Source organism: Zootermopsis nevadensis, unplaced genomic scaffold (assembly GCF_977971745.1).
Source record: "Zootermopsis nevadensis isolate Lab colony 2312 unplaced genomic scaffold, Znev_1.0 Znev_ptg000020l, whole genome shotgun sequence".
NCBI lineage: Eukaryota > Metazoa > Arthropoda > Insecta > Blattodea > Termopsidae > Zootermopsis > Zootermopsis nevadensis.
The window spans coordinates 3587539-3603234 of NW_028259152.1; the positions used below are offsets into that span (position 1 = coordinate 3587539).

The window sequence follows — 15696 nt, forward strand, 5'->3', positions numbered from 1 at the left end:
TCTCGTTACAATTATTTATTTATGGTACACCCTTATTAGTAGGCATGCCACAGATAGGTTATTAGTATAAAACGCAGAAATACATATCGGTTAAAATGTAATCGTGATGAAACATGTTCCAGAAGGAACAAGAGATACCTATGGACATATTCTGAACAAACATCATCCTGAGAAAATGTTCGGTTATGCGTTCGCTGCCCGAAATGCACAAACATACACTGTGGCGAGGCGTGTCTGTCTGTCCATCAACACGATCAATCACAAACTATTTAAAGGATTTCAGTGTTTCGTACGTAACTATAAAATATAGACCTCAACAAAATAACTAACGCCATGAAGAAGAGTTCTTCTTGAGAAGCTAATAGTCGCTCAGTTTGTCAAGAACTTCGTTTTATGGGACCCAAAATTTCATAACCTTGTTCACAAGAGCCGGCAACTGGCCGCACCCTATTCCTTTCAGATCCATTTTAATAATATCCTATAGTCTAAGCCAAACACTTCCAACTGGTCTCTTCCCTTCAGATTTTCTGACCAGAACTTTATATGTATTTCTTAACTCTCCCATCCCTGATTTGATCATCATAATAACATTTGGTGAAGAGTAGGCCTGAAAATTATTAATCTTTACGAAAGTTAGTTTTCTATAGCGTCATGTTACCTCTGAAACGTCTGTAAACTTCTACCAGACTACACGGCGCAACAACCCAGAAGACAGCCATCGTCACAGCTTGCTATGTTGAAGTACACATTTCCATTCTTGCTTTTGTTAGACTTGTAAATTTATAGAACGTGTTATGGACGCAAGGGATCCAAATAACTGAAATTTTCATTTACAAAATCTTTCTCAGATTTCGTTGTATTACGGTTGCTGATCATTTTGCTACGTCTAAGGATCACATCCCATTGCTGCTTGGCCTGAGTTCAGTCACCTCCGGTAAATGCTAAGAAAGTATATATACCCTACCTTGAAATACACCATGAAGACTTTCTTCCTAAACATAATAAACTGTAACTTCTTTGTTATAACGTTTTCTGCCGCAATTGCCACCAACCTCGCAGCAAAAGAATGTGACGTTAAACAGAACAAGATGAAAATGAGATTCACAATTAACTTGAACCATTATACCAGGGTCATTATCCACATAACAGTGAATCAGTAAAAAGTACACAGCCGAGAAAGGCAGCTTCTGATTTGGATCACTTTTTCGTAGTCAGAAGTCCACGACTTAATCCAGAGATATGTTTGAAAACTGGCTTTATTTCATACATTATCCAACTCAGTTAGGCGAAGTGCCTTATAATGATCATCACTTCTAAATTCCTTATAAAGATCATCACTTCTAAATTCCTTATAAATACTCTTATGCCTCTGTTTACCATGTAACACTATTGCAAGTGAACCCATTCAGCAAAAATACAAGGTTATACTCAGATACACACATAAATATGTCTCCGTATGCACGTTTCGAACTTCCAAATCCGGGCAAGTAAAATGCATTAGAAATTTGTTTCCGTTCCGTTAGGCCCAAAGCAGTAAGTCTGTTTATACATTTCTAGGTTATGATACTAGCAAGTAATCCCGAGCTTGTGATCGTAACAGAGTACAACTTACGGATGGTCAGATGAATATGATGCTTTACCACCGCGTACATTCCAATGGGGCGAGTAAAAAGTGCTGACTTCGCGTTTCGTACTGCAATTCCGTAAAGGATACTAAGTTTGTACCCCTTTCTAGCACATTCATGGATATCGCAATTTCTATAATACAAGCAACAGGAAATGAGAAAACGTTGAATAGCTGTGAATTGCCATATGGGCTGTTCTGCCGTTTAGTCTCGCGTGTGGTTGCTAACATTTCAAAGGAATATCGCTTCTATCTTAAGTTATACTCTGAAGATGGAGGATATACGTTCATCCGAAATTATAGTTACCAGGTTCATGGAATTACAGCACAGAAGGCTTGTCAGCATTTTCACCGCCTTAAAACTTTTATATAGCTGAATGCTAAAAAAATTTCATTAGATTTCGTCGCCGTACAGACAAAATCAAGCAGTTTTTCATAACTTCACAACCTGGATGATCGGTAAATTTATAAAGCTACCTACTACGTGATTTTCTCCATTGTCTGTACCTTTGGTGTTCTGTAAGAAGGGCTTAAGTACTGAGCAACAAAAATATATTTTATTTAACACTCTATTTTCAAATACTGTCAATCTTATTTTTTCTACACTGAGAATAAACCAAGACTCATGTCGAAGATACAAATCTGATCATAACAAATTTCTTTACATTTTTATTGTGAAGCATAAGAAAGCCTACTGACTGCATGTGAAACTGTTGAACTATGACTGGAATTTCCACTACCTACAGGCACTTAAAACCTCCTTCACTGCTAGAAGTATGAATTTTATTCTTGAAATGTCCAAGTCACTGAAGTAGGAAGGAAATTTATTTTGCAGTACAAATGAAAGGAAAGTTACTGTGTATTGACTAAATGTATGTGCGTTGATATATATTATTTTAATGTGCTTTTAATTCTAAATTATATATACAATGGAGATTTATCAAAACTATTAACAAGATGGCTGTCTTCTGGGTTGCAAACTTTCTACCAGACTACACAGCGCTACAACCGAGAAGACAGCCATCGTCATACTCACTGCTGTGAGAACCTCAAATCCTACTTATAACAGTTTATAAGTTTTCCATAATCTTATATGTCCGTCACCATATGTAACATGAAACCCACAACATAAAGTTTTTAATATCATATGACCATTAATTTCTCAGTGTTTTTAATTAGAAAAAGCTGGTACTTGCCTATGTTAACACAACCAGCCTGTTACAAAATACATCTAATCAAAATTTCAGAATGAGGTACTATATATATATATATATATATATATATATATATATATTTGAATAAAAGTATTTTATTACTTCAGGTGTCAAATTGACAAAAATTTACAGACAGTTAATGTGCGGAAGATAGACATGATGATTTTCTCCTCCTACTTCTTCACTTATGAGCCGGGATAGCTCAGTCAGTATAGTGACTAGCTATGGGCTGGGCGACCGGGGTTCGATCCCCGACGGGGGCAGAGAATTTTTCCTCTAGCCTCTGCGTCCAGACCGACTCTGGGGCCCACCCAGCCTCCTCTACAATGGGTACCGGGGTCCTTTCCCGGGGGTAAAGCCGGCCGGGGCGTGATGCCGACCACTCACCCCATCTAGTGCCGAGGTCAAGAAAGGGTAGGAGCTATACCTCCACTCACCCCAAGCGCCTATACGGCACGTAGCAGGACAAACTTTACTATACTTCTACTTCTTTACTTACATAAAACAGATGACAGAATGACTTGGAGGCGTGTAAAGGAAACATAACCTTATATTTACAGTGGCTCGAAGCCTGATGGTGCCAGTTCTGAGAGGAATCCTGTGCAGCGGTGGTTAGGAGAGCTAGCAACTCTGTGTGAGCCAGAGTGCATGACTACGCTGCAGAGCAAGTCATTAGCCGTGGACTTGAGCCATCAGGTTGCTATGATGGCTGCTGCCACAACAGACACCGTCAAGATGTTGCAGGAAGGCACCAAACTCATCTCTACAGAGTTTGCAAAGTTATGCCAGTGAGTAATTATGACGCCTAAAATGTTTTTGTTTTTTTTAACACAAGGAAAATGCTGGCCATGAGACTCATGAATTCGAGAAGGAAAGGAAAATTTCTTTTGTGCACGGCCATAAAAAAGGATGTAATAACTTCAAATTCCTATATAAATAAATGTAGGCATTTAAACTATTGTTTATTTAAGACACAATTTAATTTTTTGTGAAGGCTAACAGTTATTGTAGCTTCTCCAGACTTTTTTAATTTCAACAAATCTAGCGGACGGACTACAAATCTAGACGGTTAGCAAGCAGTGAAAGTGAAAGAACATGTTTTTTAATTATTGCTGTGTCATCACAATTTGATATCTGAAATGGTGTGACAAGCAGAAACAAGTAACACAAGATTATTTGATGCCCTAGGCATAAATGAAAATACTGGAACAGTTTCCAGAATGTTCCAGAAGGATGGTTTTGAATCTTCTTGGAAACAAGCAAGATGACATCTTTCAACTCTTCAAGCACTTGAAAAACATTCAAATCTTTGAATCAGTATTAAACTGCCAGTCTTCGCATCAATATGGAGTGAAGTGTAGGCTTGTTAATAAAATTCCAGGGCTGCTTTATTTGGTACTGTTGCCCTTATGAGACCTAACATATTCTGTGTGTCTGTCTTCTGGGTTGTTGCGCTGTGTAGTCTGGTCGATGTTTACCAACGTTTCAGAGGTCATACTGCCTCCGTCATCAGGGCGATTCTTTCTAAGTTATCTACGCTATGAAGATTTCTGTCTTCTGGGTTGTTGCACTGTGTAGTCTGGTCGATGTTTATCAACGTTTCAGAGGTCTTACTGCCTCCGTCATCAGGGCGATGAATATGCATGACCTCCGAAACGTTGGTTAACATCGACCAGACTACACAGCGCAACAACCCAGAAGATAGAAATCTTCATACTCACCACTGTGAAAACCTCAAATCTTACATTGTTATAGACAATATCAGTCCTGTTTCATTTTGATTAAAATCTCAACTTCAGTAAATTTGTAAATCTATTTCATAGGCACCATTACTTACTCAGTTTTTCTTCTTTATACATCCAAAAGTAACAAACACTAAATCTTTCAGGCAGTTGGATTATGGCAAGATGGAGCATGTTGGTCCTTTAGTGCAAAGTCTGGTAGGGCTTGTAACAGAATTTATACATGAGCATTGCAACAAGCAGGAAGAAACTAGAAAACGGTCACAAACGGAGCAAGAAACACTGACAGAGGTGTGTGACCGACTACGCATCACAGCAGCCAGACACCCTCCCAATAAGGAAGAGCTGACTTCTGAGATTACAGAATTAGGGAATAATTTCACAAACATTGTGGACAACATACTCACTCATCACATTTCTGTGAGTACCCATTCAGTACTGATAGATGAATGTATTATTACTGCATATATCAAAAGCAAATGAAACTTAATTTAATACATGGGAAATATTGTTACTGAGCCAGCCCGGTAGCACATAACATAATGTGCAACGATAAATCTGGAAACTATAACGCTGCAGGTTCGAATGGAAACGCTAGATGTCTTCTCACCATATAACAATTTCATGTTACTTTTGACTGAGAAAACGTTCATGGAATACTGCAGTGTTAATTTCTAGTCATTTTGTATAAAGGAATTCCCTTCTTAACACACACTCATTGCACTGTTGTGCATAGAGGCTGCTTTAGAATTATACATTTGAAGTCCTATTATAGACCTCTGCATTCTTTATGCCTTCAATAGTAAGACACTAAGTTAAAACTAGTCTTGGCTATTTTATAAAAAAGTGTTAGGTACCAGATCACAGAAAATAAATAAGTCAAATAAATTTGATTATAGGGTGGAACATTTCAGCTGAAATAATGACAAACTTAATTTAACTAGGTATTAGTGGAAGTGCTGGAAGAACCTACTTCAGACATGGCACTACGCTCAGCACTGTCTAGCCTGACTGCATTTGGTCTCGAAGGTCCTCATTTGAGTCGCCTGGTTGCTCACTGCAGCGGAGTCCGTGCTTTGCTGTCCATCTGTCTTGAATCACGTTCAAGTACCATCCGAACAGCAGCCCTCCGTGCACTTGCAACAGTGTGTTGTGTAGCTGAGGCCATCCGTCAGTTGGAACAGGTAACAGTATATAATATGGTGAAATATTTCAGTTCAGACTTGTGGTGGCTCCAACTTCAGGGCTGAAGATGCAAGTTGCTGATCAACATTAATGTGGATGAGCAGATAATCATCCTAAAACATCATATCCTGATGAAGGTCATGGAAGCTGCCCCTGAAACATCAATTTTTAACCAACTGACATGGCTGATAATCTGAAAAGATTTTATTAATGTTAGTTGCTGTGAAAACTTAAAATTATACATGAAATCATCAAGAATATATGTACAAATAAAGACTTGTCATGTTGCAGCATTTCATTGTCACATAATTTTCTCCTCCTGTATGATGAAAAATATGAAATATAGTTCAATACTTCTTGATAACAAACTTACAATATGAAGTAAATAACAAAAATTCTATACTCTTAACAAAAACTATATACAACAAATTGCCCAAGTTCAGTGTATAAGCACTTATGCACCAGTCTTATAATGTATGTTCGTGATTAAACAAATTATTATCAATTACAACTTCAAATTTTGAGAATTTTAATCAATATTTACTTCCTTCAAAATCCAAAACAACACTTGTATACCACATGAGATTTTATACTTATTGCAGGCAGGTGGGGTAGAGATTCTATCTGAAATGCTCTCTGAAGAAGCACGCCCTGAACCTGAGGTTTCAGAAGCAGCAGCTGTGCTTGCCCAAATCACAGCACCGTGGGTGGAAGACAATCATACTGTGCATGGCTTATCTGAACAGCTGTCATCTTTAGTCCACTCCCTCACACGTAAGTCATGGGTTCTCATATGAAATTCAGGACACTAAATTAATGCCTGTAGTTTTATTTCACCTTAACAAACAACATAATTGATACAATATTCTTCAGTCTTAAATTCTGGGACTTGTACAGATCACATATTTTTAATTGTACTAGTTTGATTCTTCTGAGAAATTACAGGTGAGGATTCCAAACAAAATAACATAATTAGTTTCATATTTTTAAATATTTGAAGAAAACAGTAAAAATCACATTTTAACACTCACATTTGTTATTTAAATGTGCATTTTTTAAAAAATAACGTAATATAAAGATACAAATTACTGTGTTCAAACATTTGCAAAATGTACTGGTAAACATTTCTGCTTTGCATTTCAAAGGTCCCTAGTTCCTATCTCAGATTGGAGATAGCTGTCTTGGCTGATGATGTTCATTGTTTCTCAAAACAGGTCACATTCTCTTTCCTCTAAATCCTTCTTTCTTAACCTTTATATTACTAGCGTTCCCAGTCTGGCACGTAATTTGTGTACTCAGCCCTATGAACGTTCCCGAAGTGGAACTCTAAACTTGCAACATTGTAAGTAGACTTGACTTCGTCTTTTGGCCTCTTTTAGAGGCTGCAAATATCGAATCACTTTCTCTAGGGTTCTTACAAGTTCAACCTGAGCTGTCGACCCAGGAAATATAACCATAAACAGCAATAAACATTGTTATTGTCAAGTGGGTTTCGGCTTCATTTTCAGACCCCCTAATCATAGCTACTCAAATTCCTCAGCATGATGAGTGAAAAGAATGTGTATCCACTGAAGTAGGGGAAACAAATATTTCTGTGTGATCATTAGTTCATAACCATGGCTTCTACCATGTCGAATGAGCTTCCAAAGAAGAAAGTAAAGTTACTAATGCCTATTTAGGCAATTAAGATATTACCCTCTATGTATTCTCTGTTCTATTCGAGTAAATATGACTTTTATTTCGTCAATTTATCATGTTTACTTCAGATAATATTAAAGTTTTTCGTAGAGCGTGCACAAAAGTTTAAAAACCTGCAAAAAAAAACTCCGTAGGGCTGCTACCACTTTGCCATTTAAATCCCCGTTGTTTAAAGGTTAACTGTTCACAATTATCCTGTCATTCTTCTGACACTGCATAATCTTTAACTTCACACCATTCCATGAAACAAAACACAAACAGAAATAACTGGTTCAAAGCAATCACTTTCCTCCTACTGGCAAATAAATGGCAACTTCTGTGGTACATTGTTCCTGTAATGTGTGTATAATATAAAAATCAGTTGTGGAATTTTATAATCAGCCCTTATATTGCTGTAACTGTGTAATTCCAGGTCTAGCCAGTACTACTGCATCTTGTGAGACATTGCTCCTTTCAGCAGCTGCACTTGCGAACCTAACATTCATGGAACCACGAACTGTATGGCCATTACTAGAACAAGGAACAGCTGGAAAGCTGCTTCAGGCTGTGAAGAGACAAGGACCAAAAGTGTCCGTATTCCTGCAAGAGCAGGCTGCCACTCTTATTGCCAACATGGCTGCAGTACCTGAGAGTAGACCACACCTTGCTGAACAACGAGCCGTTGTGGCCCTGCTCTGCTTCCTACAAATACGACATTCCCCTCTCCAGAGAGCTCCAGAGATAGCAGCGGCAGAAAGAGTGCAGCAGAAATCTGCCATTGCTCTCTCAAGGCAAGTTTATACAGTGATGTATATGTCTTTGTGCCTGTGCATATATGTATTTCTGGTTTATTTATTAGTGTGTTCAATTAGCATTAAATGATAGCACGATTAGTAAATTCTGAATTGGAAAGGATGTGGAAGTTAGTGGTCAGGGCCTGATTTAAGGCACTATGGCTGGCAGAGACTGAGGAAAAATCATGGAAAACCTCAGTAAAGATAGTACTATGTCAAATTCAGGACTTCTCAAACATGAAACAACACTTCTAAACACCTGACTGCAACATTCAGAAGATTTTTAGTTGTACAAAGTATTAATCAGTTCTTTAAATTAATATGACAAAAAGACAATTAATTTTATTAAGTAATTTAGAATGAGGACTGCATTTGGTAGGAAATGGATTATATACAATTCTCACATACACTAATATGTTTATTCTATGCAAAACTGCTGAAGGAGATGCTTTTCCATTGTCATTGAACATTTCTTGACATTTGTATGTAGCCTGTACAGAAATACATGCTCAAAATCTGAGTCATCTTTATGCTGTTATCCAAATATAACATCATGCATCACACCACTACATTATGGTCAATTTCCAAATAACTACTAATCTCTGTACTGCATTCTCTCAGACTTCAAGAACTGAACTTATTCTTCATCCCCTACTTAGCAAACCCTCTCTTCTACATTAGTGATACACTGCTCAGACAATGATCCACTGGTTTGACTACTATTGTATTGCAGGTTATGCAGTGACCCAGTAGTGGCAGCACAGGTGGTAGAGCTACAGGGAGTCAATCGACTAGTAAGGCTCTGCAAAGAGGAGAGGGAGAGAAACCACAGTGATGGAGTCCTAGTGGCATGTCTGGTATGCATATTACACCCAGAAATTTATTTGAAATAAGTGTATTTTTCAAAATTTGCATAAGGTGTTTAATGTTATTATTTCAAAGGTTTCTTAACCCTGTCACGTTCTTTCCAGGCTGCTCTCAGGAAAATATCGGCCAATTGTGGCACCAAAGTGATTGAGGATCTTGATGCTATGGAACTGGTTGAACCACGCCTGCTGGATTCATTTCTCATATATTCATCTCGACAAGAAAGCTATGTGTGAATAACGTCATGAATGCCTCATGGAACATGTGCATCACTGTCGGATAAAATTATTATTGTATCACAATGAAAACATACCAGATAATTGGCTCTGTATATACATATATAAATTTCATAATTATGTACATACTTTTACAGTTATATGTGCAAAAATATATATATTTTAATACACGATTATTTTGTGTTACTGTGTTATACCTGTGCAGGAAGATTTAACATCTCCATCAAGATTGTTGCATTCTTCATTAATGTGGCAGGCATCATTTCTTGGGCATAACATAATGCTGGTATGCAATCAATTACAGACACTCCGTACAGGCTTTTCTGTCATTAGTGAGAGGATGTTTATAAGCTGTTCTGGAGTAGCAATGATACTGCCTAAACATACACAAGTTAAATCACTATGTATTAAAATAAACCTCTAAACTTGCCATTTCATCAAAGTACTTTTATTCTGAGTTATGTTCATATTTTGAAAGTAAGGAATGATTTTTCTGGAGGTGAATATACAAATATGGGACCTGCATTATTAATACATTGTTTCCCACTAATTTAAACACTATTCTCCTATCATATAATATTAAAAAATATTCTTATTTCAATTGAGCAATTATTTCTTCTACATACTTGAAATAAGTACTGTCCACCATTTCTCTGATGTGCAAAAATTAAAATTATGTAAATACCAAGGCTACAACACAGCTACCCTCCAGTTTTACAATCTGATGACGTCTTTGTGTTCTAACCACACCAGCCATCCCCCAACCATTGACTGTCCATACCTCTTAATTTCACCATGCAATTACACTTTCCTCTTTCCTTAGTACTGTGTTTAATATACAACAGTCCAGCCCAACAAAAACATTACCAAGTTCATAGAGCTGAGTCTTTATTAAGATGCTAATACTTGCCCAGCTGGTCATAAAATATCTAATTTTTAAGGAACTGATGTTCATCACCATGTTTAGAAGAGAGATAAAATGCTCAAATGAAGAAATTAATTAAAAATTTCAACTATTCCAATAATAAGATCAAATTAAGTGTAAGAAAAACATAGCATTAAGCAAAAGTGGAGTTTCATAAATAATGAAAGTTTGTAGTTGTTTTACTATCCATAAGTTTTGCATGAATAAATAAACAATACAGTGACTCATTTCTGTTATGTAGATAATAGAATTCCTGCTTCATATTTGAAAGGTCACAGTTTTCATTACTGGCCCAGAGACCAGGTAGCAGAGTACATGATAGCAGCAGGTAGCTGAGAAGCCAAAGACCATTTTATGATTATCACCACATATGGAGTGACTGATCAAAATATTACACCCATATACTTCACTGTTTAATTGTGATCTACTTAATGACACTGTCAGGAGTTCATACTATAAAACTGAATAATAAGATAATAGTGAACAGGAAAGGATATGGAAGGGAGCAGTCACTGTCTAATTCAAGGTAATATTGTGGTATTTGCTGGGGGGGGGGGGGGGGGGGGGGGCTGAGGAAATCCACAAAATCCTGTCATGATTGCTAGTTTCTGGGCCAAGCACTGAACTTAGGAACTCCTGAATATGAAGCAGGGGAGAAAGCTACTCTGATCAGCCAATCAATACATGCATTTAATATTTTCTTTAAATAAATTTAAACTGCACACATGTATCAGAAATGTATATTTACCTTCTATACCCTGTAAATTGGTCAATAATGGCCAAATGTGATCACCCATATGACTTTTTAACATCTTTTATATGATACACGTCTACTGTGGTTTCATGGCAACGTCGCAAATCCATGTCAAAAAATCCTAATGAAAATTTACTCTCTGGAGCTTTGAAATAATCCAGTCCTCGGCCAATTTTTATTGTCCACCCATTGCTCAACCTACAAACAATAATCACTGCATCAGATGAAGTTACATAGAACATGACATGTATTATGCATGAAGGGCCTTTCCTCTGGAAAAATACATGCATTTACTATTTCAGTTAAGTGAGAATGAATACTATCTTCTCTAAATGGTCCAAGATCAAGTAAGTGATCTCTGTCCCTCAAATGTTCCTTTATATGTCACAAATTTAACTGATCTTTATATAATTAGTAAAACAGATAGAAAAGTGTTAGTACAATAGTTTTCCGTAGCATTCATGTGATTATGTAATTTACATTTGTATTAGAAACAAGTATTATATTATGCTCTGACAAATTCTACATCCTTGGTTTAGGCCTATGAAGGATCTATGGAATGTAAATAAATTTTATTATATTCTATCATAATATGTGGACAAATAGGCATCTTTCTCCCAACATACTGCTGTTTAGATTAAAGTAATCTCTGTATTTCAAACACCTCACAAAAAATATTTATTAACAGTACACATATTTATTAATTATGGTACTTTTGGGTGATGACAAATAATATTTCCTCTGAAAAGTACCGTACATGATGTTAGTCCACCTCAGAACATACTACAGAACACAAGGGAGCAATGTCATGACCACATGGTCATGATGAGTATTGTACTTTGCTAAAATAAAACTTGGATCTAGAATGGTAAATATTTGCAAGTGAACAAACTCACAGTAACACAAAACTGCACTGAGTAAAACTGGCAACCTACAAAAACATGGTATCAAAAGCAGAACACTTTGCTAATATTAAAGGACACCTGGTTTGAATGTGACACAGTGTACCAGCTATCCTGATTTGGATTTCTCATTGTTTTCCATAAGTGCTTCCAGACTAGGAAAGTATTGCTTCTAAACCAAAATAATAAGGTATTTCTTTATAAATTTAACATATTTATTATGAAATATGTCTTCACATCATCCATGATATCCTCTGCCACTGGGTGAGAGAAGTATAAACAGTGTGTTTGAATTTCCCACTGGAATATGAATGCAGGAAAAATGTATGTTCAAAACTGAATATAGTGAATTTTTAATGACATGACAAATCACATAACTGTGTTGCATCACATACCATTCCATAATCGAAAGAGTATATGTGGTGTTGCTTTCATTTTTGTTTTGTATCATGGTTATCAAAAAATAACACTCCAACACACTGAACATATGGTGTGGATGTCATGTATATGTTTGCTCTGAAAACTGTCACTGAGACTTGTTCAGTCTTACACACTGTATATTTCATTCCCCTATCCTAAGATAGAGAGTTACTGATGAACTTACTTGATTTGCCTGTCATGTAGGGTGGATGAAAACTCGATCATTAAATCAATTCTGTATCTCTGTAAATTCTGTTTCATAGTCTCAAGCCACTGTGTTTGATCTTTCACAGATCCATCTCTGCTTGTAAGGAGTCTTATTTTATTCAGGTTGCAACATGATTTCACCACAAGTTCACAGAATCTTAGAAAATTTTGACACTGAAATTATAAGAAATGTAAAATGCAAAAATGTCTAAAACATTTCCAATTATTATATTAATTAAATATTAGAAAATAAACTTGAATCAGGTAGAAAAGTCACATTTTGAAAATTAGTCATTAGACTGTGTCCTCATTTATAACATTCTAGCTAGAAAACTTCTTACAGTATGCCAATGTACCTCTTCAACCTTGAAATCTCCATTACTCAAGTAAAGTAAAGTTTGTCCCACTATACGCCATGTAGGCGTTTGGGGTGAGTGGAGGTATAGCTCCTCTCTTCCTTGACCTCGGCACTAGATGGGGGTGAGTGGTCAGCATCACTCCCCGGCCGGCTTTACCCCCGGGCCCGGTACCCATTGTAGAGGAGGCTGGGTGGGCCCCAGAGCCGGTCTGGACGCAGAGGGTAGAGGAAAAATCCTCTGCACCAGTCGGGGATCGAACCCCGGTCATCCAGCCCGTAGCTAGTCACTATACTGACTGAGCTATCCCGGCTCTCTCCATTACTCAATGACTTCCTAACAGACTTATTACCAAAAGCTGATTGTAAATGATGAACTGGGAAGAATGTGGAAGAACAGTCATTTCCTGTTATTAAACATATTATAACATCTACCTGGAGAGATGTAGAAAACCACAACAAACCTGAATCACAGGCTAAGAATTGAATACTGGACCTCATTAATGCAAAAAGAGAATAAACACTCAATCATGACTTTAGTTCAGATGAAGTGATGATAAATATGGTTAGTAAGTTTCTTGTCCAAAACTGACCCAGTAAACCTGATATTATTAAGAAGTTCATGCATGTATTATGTGCTTGGAATTCTGACCCTGGCAAGTTTATGAGAAAATCTTCTCTAATACTTTCTAGTACAAACATACTTCACAAACTACTCATATAAAATTTGTATATTGTTCAATATATACTGAACCATATCCACCAACAGTAATAACCACTACTTAGCATACTGTTTTACACCGTGAACATAGTAAGTCTTCTAACTGTATCACTTTCATACCTGATGAAAACTGCGAACATACGGATCTTCCACTTCTACAGATGTAACTTCATCATCAAGAAACCTGCCAAATAGATTCTTATAACTATGCCCAGTGGAATCATTCTCTATGAGAATTTGCTCATGATACTTTCCCATAGTTTTTTGTTCTTCAATCAATCCTTTTATTTTTTCTGCTCGACCCATGTAAGCTTCTACTTTTGTACGTAAATATTTCTTCTTTTCAGAATCTGTAACACCTTCAAAAAAAAATTCAGATGTTCACTTCATAAATTATTTACTACTGTCCTACTGACTCCATACTTTCGTTAAAATTACTTAATACAAGAAATGGAAAACTGACAAAAAAGAGATTTGTTTAGATAGAGTTCTGTCCAACACAAATCTACATGAGCTGACTGGGTCTTATATCTTCGAATGCTTGGTGAGTGATCTGTAATTACCAAAGTCCCAAATTTTTGTTAAATATAGCTTTCATATTGTTTCCAGGGTATGTCCTTGTACAACATATCTGAAACCTAACACTTTTAAGTTAATTTTCATACATACATCTTTATTACATTACATGGATCCATAAGTTAGTCAGATGACAACAGGATGTAGAATAAGTCATAATAATACAATACATGTTATACAAATACAAGTCATACTATTATATAAATGTCACAAATACAAACAAAGTGTTCACATAAAGTAGAGATAAGTTACAAATAAACCCACCCATTATATACAATAGATAAATTATGACTTAATTGTAAATATTACATCAGTTAAAGAAAGATACTTGGTATGGTATTCTGGATTCTACGATTGGAAAATATGTCAGAAAGAGAGAAAGTCCTAATACGAAGTTGTACATTATGTTTTATATATGAATGTCTAAAACAGTATTCAAAGCAACAAAGAAGGCATTTCAATGCTTTCTTAAAAATAAGATAAAATGTAAACATTTTTCCTTTCCATAAAATCAGATAATTTTTCAAAATAAATTAATGGTAGCAGACACCCACAGATTTCACTGTAATTTAAAGTCAACTGTGCATTTAGATATTCAACATGCAGTCAATTACAAATATCCAACTTTAACAGTTTCTAGAGGAATTGGTCCACATGATTTTGAAGGAAATTATATGCTGTTCCTTATTGTGATATGTATAATACTTACAGAATGTCTATGAAACAGCAAGTAGCTACAAACCTTTCATCAGATTAAAAAGCAGTTGAAGACCTTCACGGTAACACACTAAAGCTTCAGTATATCGCTTTTTATTGTCCAAATCAACACCATTCTGGAGAACAATCACAGCAGCTGCTTCAATGCCAGCATCTGTCATTATGGACAACTATTACACAGCCAAATAATATACAATATAAATTTCTAGTCTCAACCTGTAAACACAAACACACATAATGAATGATCTAGAAATTAAATCAATAGAATAGACTTGCTTTATGTACTCTGTAGATCCCAAGTTTAGAACACATCAGTGTACCAGAAAAAAAGTACCACAATAACAAATGCTTCACACATTTAAAAAAAATCATGATAAACTAGTGTCAGACACATGCTTATGTACAGCTAAACAAATTGAAACACTGAAATACACAAAAAATGTACAATCTGTATAGTCAAATTCTACAGCTGTAACTATATTAACCACCATATTGTCATACAAACAACGAAGTTACCAGATCGAATGGTATATTAATCATTACTTCGTCATATACAAATGCTATGTCAGGATCACCGTTTTCAAGAACCATGTTCCTACATCATGTATTAGAGTGAAAGAACACAATGTAAAATTCCTGAACGATACTGAAGGAAAACCAGTTTCCAACACCAATACATCTACACGGTCGAATTCATATGGTTTTTATCTTCATCACCTCGTTTTTTTTTTCAAATGAGGTTAAGGTTAGGTTATATAAGATGTCTCTGTATGTAATGGA

At 36.1% G+C, this 15696-nt stretch overlaps 2 protein-coding genes across 11 annotated transcripts in view; one reads left to right on the top strand and one right to left on the bottom strand.

The window, feature by feature from the left end:
• Window positions 1-9512, top strand: part of insc (spindle orientation adaptor protein inscuteable) — a 37567-nt gene extending 28055 nt beyond the window's left edge. For all 4 annotated transcript variants that reach the window (XM_022057885.2, XM_022057887.2, XM_022057886.2 and 1 more), the window contains 7 exons: window positions 3399-3626; window positions 4727-5000; window positions 5525-5764; window positions 6368-6539; window positions 7876-8233; window positions 8970-9093; window positions 9208-9512. In XM_022057885.2, coding sequence (XP_021913577.2) covers window positions 3399-3626; window positions 4727-5000; window positions 5525-5764; window positions 6368-6539; window positions 7876-8233; window positions 8970-9093; window positions 9208-9339 — 1528 coding nt within the window. In that variant the 3' untranslated portion in view covers window positions 9340-9512. The remainder of the gene's footprint in view (window positions 1-3398; window positions 3627-4726; window positions 5001-5524; window positions 5765-6367; window positions 6540-7875; window positions 8234-8969; window positions 9094-9207) is intronic.
• Window positions 1-15696, bottom strand: part of LOC110826841 (MIT domain-containing protein 1) — a 16101-nt gene continuing 405 nt past the window's right edge. For 2 of the 7 annotated variants that reach the window (XR_015536008.1, XR_015536004.1), the window contains exons 2-7: window positions 14942-15132; window positions 13744-13982; window positions 12525-12721; window positions 11013-11216; window positions 9537-9716; window positions 1-5918 (exon numbers count right to left, since the gene is read on the bottom strand). Coding sequence is in view for 1 of the 7 variants with exons in the window: in XM_087352158.1 (XP_087208284.1) it covers window positions 11054-11216; window positions 12525-12721; window positions 13744-13982; window positions 14942-15077 (735 nt within the window). In the remaining 6 variants the exon portion in view is untranslated. Of the gene's footprint in view, window positions 5919-6578; window positions 7691-9144; window positions 9376-9536; window positions 9717-9765; window positions 11217-12524; window positions 12722-13743; window positions 13983-14941; window positions 15133-15432; window positions 15642-15696 lie in introns of those variants that run through there. The other 5 variants (XR_015536009.1, XR_015536006.1, XR_015536007.1 and 2 more) reach the window with 5 other exon arrangements.